This window comes from Bombina bombina, chromosome 3 (genome assembly GCF_027579735.1).
Source record: "Bombina bombina isolate aBomBom1 chromosome 3, aBomBom1.pri, whole genome shotgun sequence".
Classification (NCBI taxonomy): Eukaryota; Metazoa; Chordata; class Amphibia; order Anura; family Bombinatoridae; genus Bombina; species Bombina bombina.
This window is the reverse complement of record NC_069501.1, coordinates 738,957,565-738,974,102: the sequence shown is the minus strand read 5'-3', so window position 1 is coordinate 738,974,102 and position 16,538 is coordinate 738,957,565. Positions and strand designations below refer to the sequence as shown.

Sequence of the window (16,538 nt, the reverse complement as noted above, 5' to 3'; positions counted from 1 at the left end):
TGTAATGGATAATTCTGTCAAAAACATTTTAGCCAAAATGAACCCTTGTCAGCGTAAGCGTGGCTGCTCTGTTTTAGTTACTGAAGAGCATGACGACGCTGATATTAATATCTCTGAAGGGCCCCTAACCCAATCTGAGGGGGCCAGGGAGGTTTTGTCTGAGGGAGAAATTACTGATTCAGGGAACATTTCTCATCAGGCTGAATCTGATGTGATTACATTTAAATTTAAGTTGGAACACCTCCGCATTTTGCTTAAGGAGGTATTATCCACTCTGGATGATTGTGAAAAGTTGGTCATCCCAGAGAAACTATGTAAAATGGACAAGTTCCTAGAGGTGCCGGGGCTCCCAGAAGCTTTTCCTATACCCAAGCGGGTGGCGGACATTGTTAATAAAGAATGGGAAAGGCCCGGTATTCCTTTCGTCCCTCCCCCCATATTTAAAAAATTGTTTCCTATGGTCGACCCCAGAAAAGACTTATGGCAGTCAGTCCCCAAGGTCGAGGGAGCGGTTTCTACTTTAAACAAACGCACCACTATACCCATAGAGGATAGTTGTGCTTTCAAAGATCCTATGGATAAAAAATTAGAAGGTTTGCTTAAAAAGATGTTTGTTCAGCAGGGTTACCTTCTACAACCCATTTCATGCATTGTCCCTGTCACTACAGCCGCATATTTCTGGTTTGATGAACTGATAAAGGTGCTCGATAGTGATTCTCCTCCTTATGAGGAGATTATGGACAGAATCAATGCTCTCAAATTGGCTAATTCTTTCACTCTAGACGCCACTTTGCAATTGGCTAGGTTAGCGGCTAAGAATTCTGGGTTTGCTATTGTGGCGCGCAGAGCGCTTTGGTTGAAATCTTGGTCGGCTGATGCGTCTTCCAAGAACAAGCTACTAAACATTCCTTTCAAGGGGAAAACGCTGTTTGGCCCTGACTTGAAAGAGATTATCTCTGATATCACTGGGGGTAAGGGCCACGCCCTTCCTCAGGATCGGCCTTTCAAGGCAAAAAATAGACCTAATTTTCGTCCCTTTCGTAAAAACGGACCAGCCCAAAGTGCTACGTCCTCTAAGCAAGAGGGTAATACTTCTCAAGCCAAGCCAGCTTGGAGACCAATGCAAGGCTGGAACAAGGGAAAGCAGGCCAAGAAACCTGCCACTGCTACCAAGACAGCATGAAATATTGGCCCCCGATCCGGGACCGGATCTGGTGGGGGGCAGACTCTCTCTCTTCGCTCAGGCTTGGGCAAGAGATGTTCTGGATCCTTGGGCGCTAGAAATAGTCTCCCAGGGTTATCTTCTGGAATTCAAGGGACTTCCCCCAAGGGGAAGGTTCCACAGGTCTCAGTTGTCTTCAGACCACATAAAAAGACAGGCGTTCTTACATTGTGTAGAAGACCTGTTAAAAATGGGAGTGATTCATCCTGTTCCATTAAGAGAACAAGGGATGGGGTTCTACTCCAATCTGTTCATAGTTCCCAAAAAAGAGGGAACGTTCAGACCAATCTTAGATCTCAAGATCTTAAACAAATTTCTCAAGGTCCCATCGTTCAAGATGGAAACCATTCGAACTATCCTTCCTTCCATCCAGGAAGGTCAATTCATGACCACGGTGGATTTAAAGGATGCGTATCTACATATTCCTATCCACAAGGAACATCATCGGTTCCTAAGGTTTGCATTCCTGGACAAACATTACCAGTTTGTGGCGCTTCCTTTCGGATTAGCCACTGCTCCAAGGATTTTCACAAAGGTACTAGGGTCCCTTCTAGCGGTGCTAAGACCAAGGGGCATTGCAGTAGTACCTTACCTGGACGACATTCTGATTCAAGCGTCGTCCCTCCCTCGAGCAAAGGCTCACACGGACATCGTCCTGGCCTTTCTCAGATCTCACGGCTGGAAAGTGAACGTGGAAAAGAGTTCACTATCCCCGTCAACAAGGGTTCCCTTCTTGGGAACAATTATAGACTCCTCAGAAATGAGGATTTTTCTAACAGAGGCCAGAAAAACAAAACTTCTGGACTCTTGTCGGATACTTCATTCCGTTCCTCTTCCTTCCGTAGCTCAGTGCATGGAAGTGATCGGGTTGATGGTAGCGGCAATGGACATAGTTCCTTTTGCGCGCATTCATCTAAGACCATTACAACTGTGCATGCTCAGTCAGTGGAATGGGGACTATACAGACTTGTCTCCAAAGATACAAGTAAATCAGAGGACCAGAGACTCACTCCGTTGGTGGCTGTCCCTGGACAACCTGTCACAAGGGATGACATTCCGCAGACCAGAGTGGGTCATTGTCACGACCGACGCCAGTCTGATGGGCTGGGGCGCGGTCTGGGGATCCCTGAAAGCTCAGGGTCTTTGGTCTCGGGAAGAATCTCTTCTACCGATAAATATTCTGGAACTGAGAGCGATATTCAATGCTCTCAAGGCTTGGCCTCAGCTAGCGAGGACCAAGTTCATACGGTTTCAATCAGACAACATGACGACTGTTGCGTACATCAACCATCAGGGGGGAACAAGGAGTTCCCTAGCGATGGAAGAAGTGACCAAGATTATTCTATGGGCGGAGTCTCACTCCTGCCACCTGTCTGCTATCCACATCCCGGGAGTGGAAAATTGGGAAGCGGATTTTCTGAGTCGTCAGACATTGCATCCGGGGGAGTGGGAACTCCATCCGGAAATCTTTGCCCAAGTCACTCAGCTGTGGGGCATTCCAGACATGGATCTAATGGCCTCTCGTCAGAACTTCAAAGTTCCCTCCTACGGGTCCAGATCCAGGGATCCCAAGGCGGCTCTAGTGGATGCACTAGTAGCACCTTGGACTTTCAAACTAGCTTATGTGTTCCCGCCGTTTCCTCTCATCCCCAGGCTGGTAGCCAGGATCAATCAGGAGAGGGCGTCGGTGATCTTGATAGCTCCTGCGTGGCCACGCAGGACTTGGTATGCAGATCTGGTGAATATGTCATCGGCTCCACCTTGGACGCTACCTTTGAGACGAGACCTTCTTGTTCAGGGTCCGTTCGAACATCCGAATCTGGTTTCACTCCAGCTGACTGCTTGGAGATTGAACGCTTGATTTTATCGAAGCGAGGTTTCTCAGATTCTGTTATCGATACTCTTGTTCAGGCCAGAAAGCCTGTAACTAGAAAGATTTACCACAAAATTTGGAAAAAATATATCTGTTGGTGTGAATCTAAAGGATTCCCTTGGGACAAGGTTAAGATTCCTAGGATTCTATCCTTCCTTCAAGAAGGATTGGAAAAAGGATTATCGGCAAGTTCCCTGAAAGGACAGATTTCTGCCTTGTCGGTGTTACTTCACAAAAAGCTGGCAGCTGTGCCAGATGTTCAAGCCTTTGTTCAGGCTCTGGTTAGAATCAAGCCTGTTTACAAACCTTTGACTCCTCCTTGGAGTCTCAATTTAGTTCTTTCAGTTCTTCAGGGGGTTCCGTTTGAACCCTTACATTCCGTTGATATTAAGTTATTATCTTGGAAAGTTTTGTTTTTAGTTGCAATTTCTTCTGCTAGAAGAGTTTCAGAATTATCTGCTCTGCAGTGTTCTCCTCCTTATCTGGTGTTCCATGCAGATAAGGTGGTTTTACGTACTAAACCTGGTTTTCTTCCAAAAGTTGTTTCTAACAAAAACATTAACCAGGAGATTATCGTACCTTCTCTGTGTCCGAAACCAGTTTCAAAGAAGGAACGTTTGTTGCACAATTTGGATGTTGTTCGCGCTCTAAAATTCTATTTAGATGCTACAAAGGATTTTAGACAAACATCTTCCTTGTTTGTTGTTTATTCAGGTAAAAGGAGAGGTCAAAAAGCAACTTCTACCTCTCTCTCTTTTTGGATTAAAAGCATCATCAGATTGGCTTACGAGACTGCCGGACGGCAGCCTCCCGAAAGAATCACAGCTCATTCCACTAGGGCTGTGGCTTCCACATGGGCCTTCAAGAACGAGGCTTCTGTTGATCAGATATGTAGGGCAGCGACTTGGTCTTCACTGCACACTTTTACCAAATTTTACAAGTTTGATACTTTTGCTTCTTCTGAGGCTATTTTTGGGAGAAAGGTTTTGCAAGCCGTGGTGCCTTCCATTTAGGTGACCTGATTTGCTCCCTCCCTTCATCCGTGTCCTAAAGCTTTGGTATTGGTTCCCACAAGTAAGGATGACGCCGTGGACCGGACACACCTATGTTGGAGAAAACAGAATTTATGTTTACCTGATAAATTTCTTTCTCCAACGGTGTGTCCGGTCCACGGCCCGCCCTGGTTTTTTAATCAGGTCTGATAATTTATTTTCTTTAACTACAGTCACCACGGTACCATATGGTTTCTCCTATGCAAATATTCCTCCTTAACGTCGGTCGAATGACTGGGGTAGGCGGAGCCTAGGAGGGATCATGTGACCAGCTTTGCTGGGCTCTTTGCCATTTCCTGTTGGGGAAGAGAATATCCCACAAGTAAGGATGACGCCGTGGACCGGACACACCGTTGGAGAAAGAAATTTATCAGGTAAACATAAATTCTGTTTTTCTTCTGCTCGTAGAGTCTCGGAACCTTCGGCTCTACAGTGTGTTACTCATCTTTTTTAAAAGGAAGGTGGTCCTCGTACCAATTTGGAATTTCTTATAAGGTGGTTTCGGACCACGTCCTCTTCCTTCTACTTTTGGTTGAGGAGTGGTTTTCGGTTAACCTTTGCGTTAGCTGGTCGACAACCCCTTGGGAGGATTTTGGTTCTTTCAATCAGGGCTGTCTCTTCTTTCTGGGTCTTTAAAGAAGAGGCTTCTTGGAGTAAATTTGCAAAGCGGCAACTTGGGAGAATGGTTCTTCAAGTGGTGGTGCTCTCAGTTTAGGTTCCGTCTGACTTGTTTCTCCCTCCCTTCCTTCCATTCTGTGTCCTCTACCTTGGGTATTGGTTTCCACTGGTAATTAGAATGGATTTGTGGACTCTCCATGCCATTGGAAAGAAAACATTTATGCTTTCCTGATAAATTGTCTTTCCTAGCATGGAAAGTCCACAACCCGCCCTTGTTTACTTTTAAGACGGCTTTCTAATTTATTTTTTCGAAACTTCATGCACCTCTATACTCTTGGTGTCCTCTTCTCTTTCCGTATTTCCTCGGCTGAATGACTGGGATTATGGGAAGTGGGAGGGATACTTAAAGCTTTGCTGGGGTGTTCTTTGCCTCCTCCTGGTGACTAGGAGTTGAATTCCCACTAGTAATTAAAATGGTTTTGTGGACTCTCCATGCCAGGAAAGAAAATAATTTATCAGGTAAGCATACATTTTTTGTTTTTTAAAAATATTTAGGGTTTCCTGGTATAGCAAGACAACAGAATGTATCTTGATTATTTTTGTTGTCCTTTTAGAAACGGGATAAAGATACAGTGCACATTGATTATTTATATTGCCTAATTTTTCTGTAATTTACCATGGCATGGTTGATGCAGTTTGCCTACATGTAGGGTAGTTTCAGAGTTAGATTTGTTCATTGCGTCTGACTGGCGATGGCAATAAAGACCAGGAGCACATATCCCATCAGGCTGTTAAAGTTTTCAAATATGGAAGCTATAAATGCTTTAAATATTTGTATACATACATTTGACAGTTTAGTGCTCAGTTGCTGATTTTGTAGTATAATAAATAAAATCTTTGACTTTATTCTCCTTTTAACTTTGTTGGTTTGTGCTGATATTGACTTCTGTATATAACTGTACTGACACAGAGACTGTTGATGGTAGAGAAGACAAATCTTCTGCTCCTGATTCCTCTGTCAAGCCTTCTACCCAAGTCATGGCTGCCAGCATGTCTGCTTTTGATCCTTTGAAAAACCCAGATGAAATCAACAAAAATGTCATGTCTGCCTTTGGATTATCTGAGGACCAGGTTACTGGTAAGTTTGCGTGTGTGTGTGTTTTTTCTTTCTTTCTCAATAAGCCATTTTAGAAGCATATATATCATGAACAGTAATTTAAAACGTTTCCTGTGATTAGGAGACGGGGACTTGAACTATTGAAATTTAGTGCAGCAGTAAAATGCTGTATATAGGTACACGGCACGTTTTTATGTTCTAACGACAATGCATAGAGTATTTTTGGTCCATCATAGACATGTTAATTTAAAGGGGCAGTAAACACCTTGTAATTACAAGTCATTTTTGTTGTCTTGCTGTAGAATAACATGCTGCAATTGTTTTTCAATTGTAAAACAAAACTCAACGCACTTCATGCCTTATTTGGCTTAGCCAATCTTGGGTTGTCTGCAGACAAGACTAGCCACTGTCATATTGTTTGTATAAAGTACATTGTTTGGCAATTATCAGCTTAAGACAATTAGGGAAACATATCTAGCAGTGTTAGCCTAGCAAATGCTGATTGCTTTAAGAACTCAGTTTAGAAAATTATAGAATCTTTAACTTTAAGAGCTAAACTATGTGAAAAGGGGTAAAATGAACTATACGTATATTGCAAAGGTGTTATATAATGCATAACTAAATATTTCTGTATTAAAATCTGAAGGTGTTTAATGTCCATATAACACATGAGCCCTCAACTAGAGATTTTTGTGCTTAAACTATTTACAAAAAGTTTTAATTCTCTTATTACTGTTATAATTTTCAAAATTCTGCATGACTTATTTTAAATTCAGAGGGTTTTATTAGCATTAAAGGGACATAAAACTGTAACATACTCGATGGAATGATGCATTCAAAGCAAAGATTAGGCTGAGAATAATAATATTCAGGTGTTGTTTTTATTTTGTTTAAATATTAAAAAAATAAGTCTGTTTGTCTTAATAAAACAATGGGTACCACCATATTGTAACATAGGTTCCCTTCTCTGCTGAGGCCAATTTGTGATATAAATCTGCCACTAGAGTTTAAAACCAATGACTGTGTGAACTTATAGCAGTGTTAAAGGGACATTAAACACTTTGAGATGGTTATCTAAAACAATAAATTATATATATATATATATATATATATATATATATATATATATATATATATATATATATATATATATATATATATATATATATATATATATATATATATATATACCTCTACAATGTATTTCTTTCATGTAATTAGCAAGAGTCCATGAGCTAGTGACGTATGGGATATACATTCCTACCAGGAGGGGCAAAGTTTCTCAAACCTCAAAATGCCTATAAATACACCCCTCACCACACCCACCATTCAGTTTTACAAACTTTGCCTCCCATGGAGGTGGTGAAGTAAGTTTGTTCTAGATTCTACGTTGATATGCGCTTCGCAGCAGGCTGAAGCCCGGTTTTCCTCTGAGTGCAGTGAATGTCAGAGGGATGTGAAGAGAGTATTGCCTATTTGAATACCATGGTCTTCCTCTAGGGGATCTATTTAATAGGTTCTCTGTTATCGGTCGTAGAGATTTCTTCTCCTACCTCCCTTTTCAGATCGACGATATACTCTTATATACCATTACCTCTACTGATTCTCGTTTCAGTACTGGTTTGGCTATCTACTATATGTAGATGAGTGTCTTAGGGTAAGTAAGTCTTATTTCTTTTCATGACACTCAAAGCCATGGTTGGGCACTTTATATGTAAAGTTCTAAATATATGTGTTTAAACTTAGATTTGCCATGATTCAGGATAATCAGTATTCCTTCTTCAGACTGCCAGTTTATTTTTTTTGGGAAAATGCATATAAATTTTATTTTTTCCTACCTTAAAATTTTCAATTGACTTTTTTTCTAAATTGCGGGCTGTTAGGCTCCCCGGTGCAGAAAATGCTTCTATTTACTGCGTCATTCTTGGCGCGAGACTTTTTGCGCAAAATTTTTTTTCACGTAATTACGTCATTTTTTACGTATGTGTATTGCGGATGTTTTTTTGGCGCCAAAAAATATGGGCGTCATACTTGCCGCCAGTTTTTTTCACATTATTTCAGTCTCACTTTTTCGTTGCTTCTGGTTTTTTAGATGCTTGTTTCATTTTGCATTTTTTCCCATTCCTGAAACTGCCATTTAAGGAATTTGATAATTTTGCTTTATATGTTGTTTTTTCTTTTACATATTGCAAGATGTCACTACCTGACCCTGGATCAGAATCTACTTCTGGAAAAGCGCTGCCTGATGTCGGTTCTACCAAAGCTAAGTGCATTTGTTGTAAACTTTTGGTAACTGTTCCTCCGGCTGTAGTTTGTGTTAGTTGTCATGATAAGCTATCAAACGCAGATAGCATTTCCATTAGTAATAATCCATTACCTGTTGTTCCTTCAACATCTAATGTTCAGGATGTTCCTGTTAATGTTAAAGAATTTGTTTCTAATTCTATTCGGAAGGCTCTGTCTGTTATTCCTCCTTCTAGTAAACGTAAGAGGTCTTTTAAAACTTCACATATTTCAGATGAATTTTTAAATGACCGCCATCATTCTTACTTATCTATTTCTGATGAGGATCTATCTGGTTCAGAAGATTCTACCTCAGATATTGACACTGATAAATCTTCATATTTGTTTAAGATGGAGTTTATTCGTTCTTTACTTAAAGAAGTGTTGATTGCATTAGATATGGAGGAGTCTAGTCCTCTTGATAGTAAAACTACTAAGCGTTTAAATTCAGTTTTTAAACCTCATGTAGTTATTCCAGAAGTTTTTCCAGTTTCTGATGCTATTTCAGAAGTAATTTCTAGGGAATGGAATAGTCTGGGTACTTCATTTACTCCTTCTCCAAGGTTTAAGAAATTGTACCTTTTGCCATCTGATAGATTAGAGTTTTGGGAGAAAATCCCCAAAGTTGATGGGGCTATCTCTACTCTTGCTAAACGTACTACTATTCCTACGGCAGATAGTACTTTGTTTAAAGATCCTTTAGATAGGAAGCTTGAATCCTTTCTAAGGAAGGCTTATTTATGTTCAGGTAATCTTCTTAGACCTGCTATTTCTTTGGCTGATGTTGCTGCGGCTTCAACTTTCTGGTTCGAGGCTTTAGCGCAACAAGTGTCAGACCATAATGCTTATAACATTGTTAAACTCCTTCAACATGCTAATAACTTTATTTGTGATGCCATTTTCGAAATCAGTAGAATTGATGTCAGGTATATGTCTTTAGCTATTTTAGCCAGAAGAGCTTTATGGCTTAAGTCTTGGAATGCAGATATGACTTCTAAGTCAACTTTAGTTTCTCTTTCTTTCCAAGGTAATAAATTATTTGGTTCTCAGTTAGACTCAATAATTTCAACTGTTACTGGGGGGAAGGGAGCCTTTTTACCTCAGGATAAAAAAATCTAAAGGTAAATATAGGACTGCTAATCGTTTTCGTTCCTTTCATCAGAATAAGGAACAAAAGCCTGACCCTTCCTCTAAAGGAACAGTTTCCGTTTGGAAACCTTCTCCAGTTTGGAATAAATCCAAGCCTTTTAGAAAGTCAAAACCAGCTCCCAAATCCGCATGAAGGTGCGGCCCTCATTCCAGCACAGCTGGTAGGGGGCAGGTTACGATTTTTCAAAGATGTTTGGATCAATTGGATTCAAAGTCTTTGGATTCAGAACATTGTTTCACAAGGGTACAGAATAGTTTTCAAGGTAAGACCGCCTGTGAGAAGATTCTTTCTTTCACGCATTCCAGTAAATCCAGTAAAGGCTCAAGCATTTCTGAAATGTGTTTCAGATCTGGAGTCAGCTGAGGTAATTGTGCCAGTTCCAGTTCTGGAACAGGGCCTGGGGTTTTATTCAAATCTGTTCATTGTTCCAAAGAAAGAGAATTCTTTCAGACCAGTTCTGGATCTAAAAATATTGAATTGTTATGTAAGGATACCAACATTCAAGATGGTGACTATGTCCACAATAGACTTACAGGATGGATATCTTCATATTCCAATTCATCCGGACCATTATCAGTTCCTGCGATTCTCTTTTCTAGACAAGCATTACCAGTTTGTTGCTCTTCCTTTTGGCCTAGCAACAGCTCCCAGGATCTTTTCGAAGGTTCTCGGTGCCCTTCTTTCTGTAATCAGGGAGCAGGGTATTGCGGTATTTCCTTATTTGGACGATATCTTGGTACTTGCTCAGTCTTTACATTCTGCAGAATTTCACACAAATCAACTTGTGTTGTTTCTTCAAAGACATGGTTGGAGGATCAATTTTCCAAAGAGTTCCTTGATTCCTCAGACAAGGGTAACCTTTTTGGATTTCCAAATAGATTCAGTGTCCATGACTTTGTCTCTAACAGAAAAGAAACGTCTGAAATTGGTTTCAGCTTGTCGAAACCTTTAGTCTCAATCTTTCCCTTCGGTAGCTTTGTGCATGGAAATTTTAGGTCTCATGACTGCTGCATCGGACGCGATCCCTTTTGCTCGTTTTCACATGAGACCTCTCCACCTTTGTATGCTGAACCAATGGTGCAGGGATTATACAAAGATATCACAATATCCTTAAATCCCAATGTTTGATCTTCTCTGACTTGGTGGTTGGATCACCATCGTTTAGTTCAAGGGGCCTCTTTTGTTCGTCCAACCTGGACTGTGATCTCTACAGATGCGAGTCTTTCAGGTTGGGGAGCTGTATGGGGATCTCTGACAGCGCAGGGGGTTTGGGAATCTCAGGAGGCGAGATTACCAATCAACATTTTGGAACTCCGTGCGATTTTCAGAGCTCTTCAGTTCTGGCCTCTTCTGAAGAGAGAATCGTTTATTTGTTTTCAGACAGACAATGTAACAACCGTGGCATATGTCAATCATCAAGGGGGGGGACTCACAGTCCTCAGGCTATGAAAGAAGTATCTCGGATACTTGTATGGGCGGAATCCAGCTCCTGTCTAATCTCTGCGGTTCACATCCCAGGTATAGACAATTGGAAAGCGGATTGTCTCAGTCATCAGACGTTACATCCGGGCGAATGGTCTCTTCACCCAGAGGTATTTCTTCAGATTGTTCAAATCTGGTGGCTTCCAGAAATAGATCTAATGGCCTCTCATCTAAACAAGAAATTTCCCAGGTATCTGTCCAGATCCAGGGATCCTCAGGCGGAAGCGGTGGACGCGTTGTCACTTCCTTGGAATTATCAACCTGCTTATATCTTTCCGCCTCTAGTTCTTCTTCCAAAAGTGATTTCCAAAATCCTAATGGAGCGTTCGTTTGTACTGCTGGTGGCTCCAGCATGGCCACACAGGTTTTGGTATGCGGATCTCGTTTGGATGGCAAGTTGCCAACCTTGGACACTTCCATTAAGGCCAGACCTTCTGTCTCAAGGCCCTTTTTTCCATCAGGATCTCAAATCATTAAATTTGAAGGCATGGAGATTGAACGCTTAATACTTAGTCATAGAGGTTTCTCTGATTCAGTGGTTAATACTATGTTACAGGCTCGTAAATCTGTGTCTAGAAAGATCTATTACCGAGTCTGGAAGACTTACATTTCTTGGTGTTCTTCACATAAATTCTCTTGGCATTCCTTTTAGAATTCCTAGAATTTTACAATTTCTTCAAGATGATTTGGATAAGGGTTTGTCTGCAAGTTCCTTGAAAGGACAAATCTCTGCTCTTTCGGTTCTTTTTAACAGAAAGATTGCTAATCATCCTGATATTCATTGTTTTGTACAGGCTTTGGTTGGTATCAAGCGTGTCATTAAGTCATTCCTCCTTGGAGTCTTAATTTGGTTCTGAGGACTTTACAGGCTCCACCGTTTGAACCTATGCATTCTCTGGACATTAAATTACTTTCCTGGAAAGTTTTGTTTCTTTTGGCCATCTCGTCTGCTAGAAGAGCTTCCGAGTTATCTGTTCTTTCTTGTGAATCTCCTTTTCTGATTTTTTCATCGGGATAAGGCGGTGTTGCGGACTTCATTTAATTTTTTACCTAAAGTTGTGAATTCTAACAACATTAGTAGAGAAATTGTTGTCCCTTCATTGTGTCCTAATCCTAAGAATTCTCTGGAGAGATCTTTACATTCTTTGGATGTAGTAAGAGCTTTGAAATATTATGTTGAAGCTACTAAAGATTTCAGAAAGACTTCTAGTCTATTTGTTATCTTTTCTGGTTCTAGGAAAGGTCAGAAGGCTTCTGCCATTTCTTTGGCGTCTTGGTTAAAGTCTTTGATTCATCATGCTTATGTAGAGTCGGGTAAATCCCCGCCTCAAAGGATTACGGCTCATTCTACTAGGTCAGTTTCTACTTCCTGGGCTTTTAGGAATGAAGCTTCTGTTGATCAGATTTGCAAAGCAGCAACTTGGTCTTCTTTGCATACTTTTACTAAATTCTACCATTTTGATGTTTTCTCTTCTGAAGCAGTTTTTGGTAGAAAAGTACTTCAGGCAGCTGTTTCAGTTTGATTCTTCTGCTTAAAATTTCAGTTTTTTTCATTATAAGATTAAAACTTTTTGATTTGGGTTGTGGATTATTTATTCAGTGGAATTGGCTGTCTTTATTTTATCCCTCCCTCGCTAGTGACTCTTGCGTGGAAGTTCCACATCTTGGGTATCTGCTATCCCATACGTCACTAGCTCATGGACTCTTGCTAATTACATGAAAGAAAACATAATTTATGTAAGAACTTACCTGATAAATTAATTTCTTTCATATTAGCAAGAGTCCATGAGGCCCACCCTTTTTGTGGTGGTTATGTTTTTTTTTTATAAAGCACAATTATTCCAATTCCTTATTTTTGATGCTTTCGCTCCTTTCTTATCACCCCACTTCTTGGCTATTCGTTAAACTGAATTGTGGGTGTGGTGAGGGGTGTATTTATAGGCATTTTTAGGTTTGGGAAACTTTGCCCCTCCTGGTAGGAATGTATATCCCATACGTCACTAGCTCATGGACTCTTGCTAATATGAAAGAAATTAATTTATCAGGTAAATTCTTACATAAATTATGTTTTTCATTATCCCCCCCCTCTTTTCCTGTAATTACAATAAGAAATTGTGATCATTTCAGCTGCTGTTACACTGTTATATCTCATTCATTGGCTGCACACTCTAGTGACCTATTTTATAACTGATAATTGGCCACAGCAGAGAAAGTAACCTAAGTTTAAAACATGGCAGCTCCCATTGTTTTATAGACATTACAACTTCACACTTATTTTGTCACTATTTAAACAACTAATGAAACTTTAAAAAATACATCTACATGTTGTTGTTCACTGACTAATCCTTTTTTTTTTCTTTGAATGTATCTAGCATTTATTTAGTGGTTAATGTCCCTTTAAGTCTGGCGTCTGCACGTCTGCTTTTTAACAGGAATTTGAAATGCTTTAATTTTAAGAATTAAATTACAGTAAAAGAGGGCAAACTAAATAATGAGAATATAATACAAATTTTCCCACAAACACATAATTAAACATTTTATATCATAATATCAAAGTGTTTAATGATACTTTTAAAAAATGTGTTGGGCTCTAGTGTAAATAATTTGCATACAAAGAGAGAAGCGCTCTACCAGGAACGAACAACAGCTCAGTGGCTTGTTCTATGGCGATTTACCACCCGGAGGCAGCCTCTTTTAGACCAGTGTGCTTTTCACAGAAGAAAACTTTCCTGAAGTATATCAGTCTGATCCCGCCAAGTAAGGTCAGTCCAGCCCCGAAATACCAGGCAATTCTCCTCTGAACAAGGAACATGACAACCCCAGACGATCGTTTCGGCCTCCTATGGGCCTCGTCAGTGAGGTGCAGCCACATTCCTCTAAGCACACTGGGCAAGGAGTCCACGTCTGGTTTCCCCCATCACCCATAGGGAGACTTCCCCAGGGTCATAATAATTTGCATACAAAGAGAGAAGCGCTCTACCAGGAACGAACAACAGCTCAGTGGCTTGTTCTATGGCGATTTACCACCCGGAGGCAGCCTCTTTTAGACCAGTGTGCTTTTCACAGAAGAAAACTTTCCTGAAGTATATCAGTCTGATCCCGCCAAGTAAGGTCAGTCCAGCCCCGAAATACCAGGCAATTCTCCTCTGAACAAGGAACATGACAACCCCAGACGATCGTTTCGGCCTCCTATGGGCCTCGTCAGTGAGGTGCAGCCACATTCCTCTAAGCACACTGGGCAAGGAGTCCACGTCTGGTTTCCCCCATCACCCATAGGGAGACTTCCCCAGGGTCATAATAATTTGCATACAAAGAGAGAAGCGCTCTACCAGGAACGAACAACAGCTCAGTGGCTTGTTCTATGGCGATTTACCACCCGGAGGCAGCCTCTTTTAGACCAGTGTGCTTTTCACAGAAGAAAACTTTCCTGAAGTATATCAGTCTGATCCCGCCAAGTAAGGTCAGTCCAGCCCCGTTCTTGGGTGGTAACTAGCCATACAGCAAGCTATTATGCTATTGTTCGTTCCCAGGTTGAGCGCTTCTCTTTTTATTTATGCAAATTATGACATTTTGGGAAGTCTCCCTAAGTGTGATGCGGGAATCCAGACGTGGACCCGTTGCTCAGTGTGCCTAGAGGGATATGGCTGCACCTCACTGACGAGGCCCACAATAGGCCGAAACGTACGTCTGGGGTTTTGCTGTTTCTCTCGTTCAGAGAGGGATTGCCTGGTATTTCGGGGCTGGACTGTACTGTGAAGTCAGGATCAGACTGATATGCTTCAGGAAAGTTCTTCTCTGTGAAAGGCACATGTTGAGCAAAAAGAGGCTGCTTCTTGGGTGGTAACTAGCCATAGAGCAAGCTATTATGCTATTGTTCGTTCCCAGGTTGAGCGCTTCTCTCTTTTTATTTATGCAAATTATCACATTTTGGGAAGTCTCCCTAAGTGTGATGCGGGAATCCAGACGTGGACCCGTTGCTCAGTGTGCCTAGAGGGATATGGCTGCACCTCACTGACGAGGCCCACAATAGGCCGAAACGTACGTCTGGGGTTTTGCTGTTTCTCTCGTTCAGAGAGGGATTGCCTGGTATTTCGGGGCTGGACTGTACTGTGAAGTCAGGATCAGACTGATATGCTTCAGGAAAGTTCTTCTCTGTGAAAGGCACATGTTAAGCAAAAAGAGGCTGCTTCTTGGGTGGTAACTAGCCATAGAGCAAGCTATTATGCTATTGTTCGTTCCCAGGTTGAGCGCTTCTCTCTTTTTATCTAGTGTAAATAAGTTCACCTTTTTTATGCCATATGTAACAACTTGACATTTTTTCTTTAATTATGTTATTTAGGGCTTTCTGTGTGACGAGTTCAGTACCCGCCCCAAAACTTTACATCTCAAATATCGTAAAATGTAATTTATACAATACACAGAGAGGGGCACAAATTCAGATTTATTGAAGGCACCAGTGGTTAAGAAAGCTTTAGTATCCACTTAACAACATGCAGCTCATCTAAGGAACCCCAAAGGAGCCATATTTTGGTCCTTCCCAGTCACACATAAGAATAGAAGGAAACACATTTAGAGTAGCATTGTAGTAAATAACACACCTACAAAAAGAACCATATTTACATATGGCAAAACTGCTGCACACATTAAAAAAGATTGAATCATAAAACAGCACTACATTGTTCAGCAAAATCTTGCCTCCTTGATGTTTGATATGTCATCTGGTCTTACACCAAATCTATTTTAAGGGCCGGACATATTTAAGCAAACTCTTTGCTAGCTTTCTAATGATAGCCAGATAACAAAAAGACCAGTGTCTAGAAAGAAATATTTAAAAATACTAAAAAAAAAAATCCACCTCAGATAAGCTGCTATATTCTCCACTTAGTCATTTAAATGTATGTTTTCTTCATAAATGGAGAGTCCACAGCTGCATTCATTACTTTTGGGAAATAAGAACCTGGCCACCAGGAAAAGGCAAAGACACCCCAGCCAATGGCTTAAATACTCCTCCCGCTTCCCTCATCCCCCAGTCATTCTTTGCCTTTTGTCCCAGGAGGTTGGCAGAGAAGTGTCAGATGCTGATTTTTGTCTTTTATGGAGGATAGTACTCTTCGACATGCGACGAGAGTTTTAAGTAATCTGGTCAGTCTCTCAGTGAGGGCTTGGATGAAAGTTAGAGTCTGGAGATGCAGGGAGAGTCTTTCTGCGAAACCATCCTGACTCATATTAACTCCATAAGCAATCGGCGTTGACTAACTTCGCTTCGCTGCCTGCTTTCTTCTCCCAAGTCCATGGCGGACGATGCTACTATCCGTCACACTTGAAGGGCCGTGTTCCTGTTCCACGGCTTAGATTCTGGTAAGATTGTTTAAGTTTACTTCTTTTTGAATGTACTGTAACTCATTTGTTCCTGTGAACTTACATGAAAAATACAGGGTCTCAGTGGGACTCCTTTAGTATCTTGGAGTCGAGGGTATGTGTAGTGTTAACTGGGCTCATGGCTTTGGAACATAACAGCCTTTGGAAGTAACGCAACCTTTGGTTGGGCGCGCTTATTTTGGACTGTACTGTTTACCTTGTGACCAGCATTCCATTTCCGCATTCCTGACTGTGTGGCGACTGAGAAATCTAGTCCGCTGGTGTCTGGTTTATAGGAGGTGGTGAGTGCCCCAGCCATGGTGGGTGTCAGGTGTTGTTTAAATTGTTTTCTATTGTCCATCTTTTGGTATCCTTTATCCAGC

General features: G+C 41.1%; 1 protein-coding gene across 8 annotated transcripts in view; it reads left to right on the top strand.

Moving 5' to 3' along the window:
* The window catches only part of TFG (trafficking from ER to golgi regulator), a 225,526-nt gene that overhangs the window by 154,334 nt on the left and 54,654 nt on the right, over positions 1-16,538 (top strand). For 7 of the 8 annotated variants that reach the window (XM_053707574.1, XM_053707572.1, XM_053707570.1 and 4 more), the window contains exon 5: positions 5,736-5,903. The exons of the other annotated variant lie outside the window; for it this stretch is intronic. In XM_053707574.1, the coding sequence (XP_053563549.1) occupies positions 5,736-5,903 (168 nt within the window). The remainder of the gene's footprint in view (positions 1-5,735; positions 5,904-16,538) is intronic. 8 annotated transcript variants of the gene reach the window in all.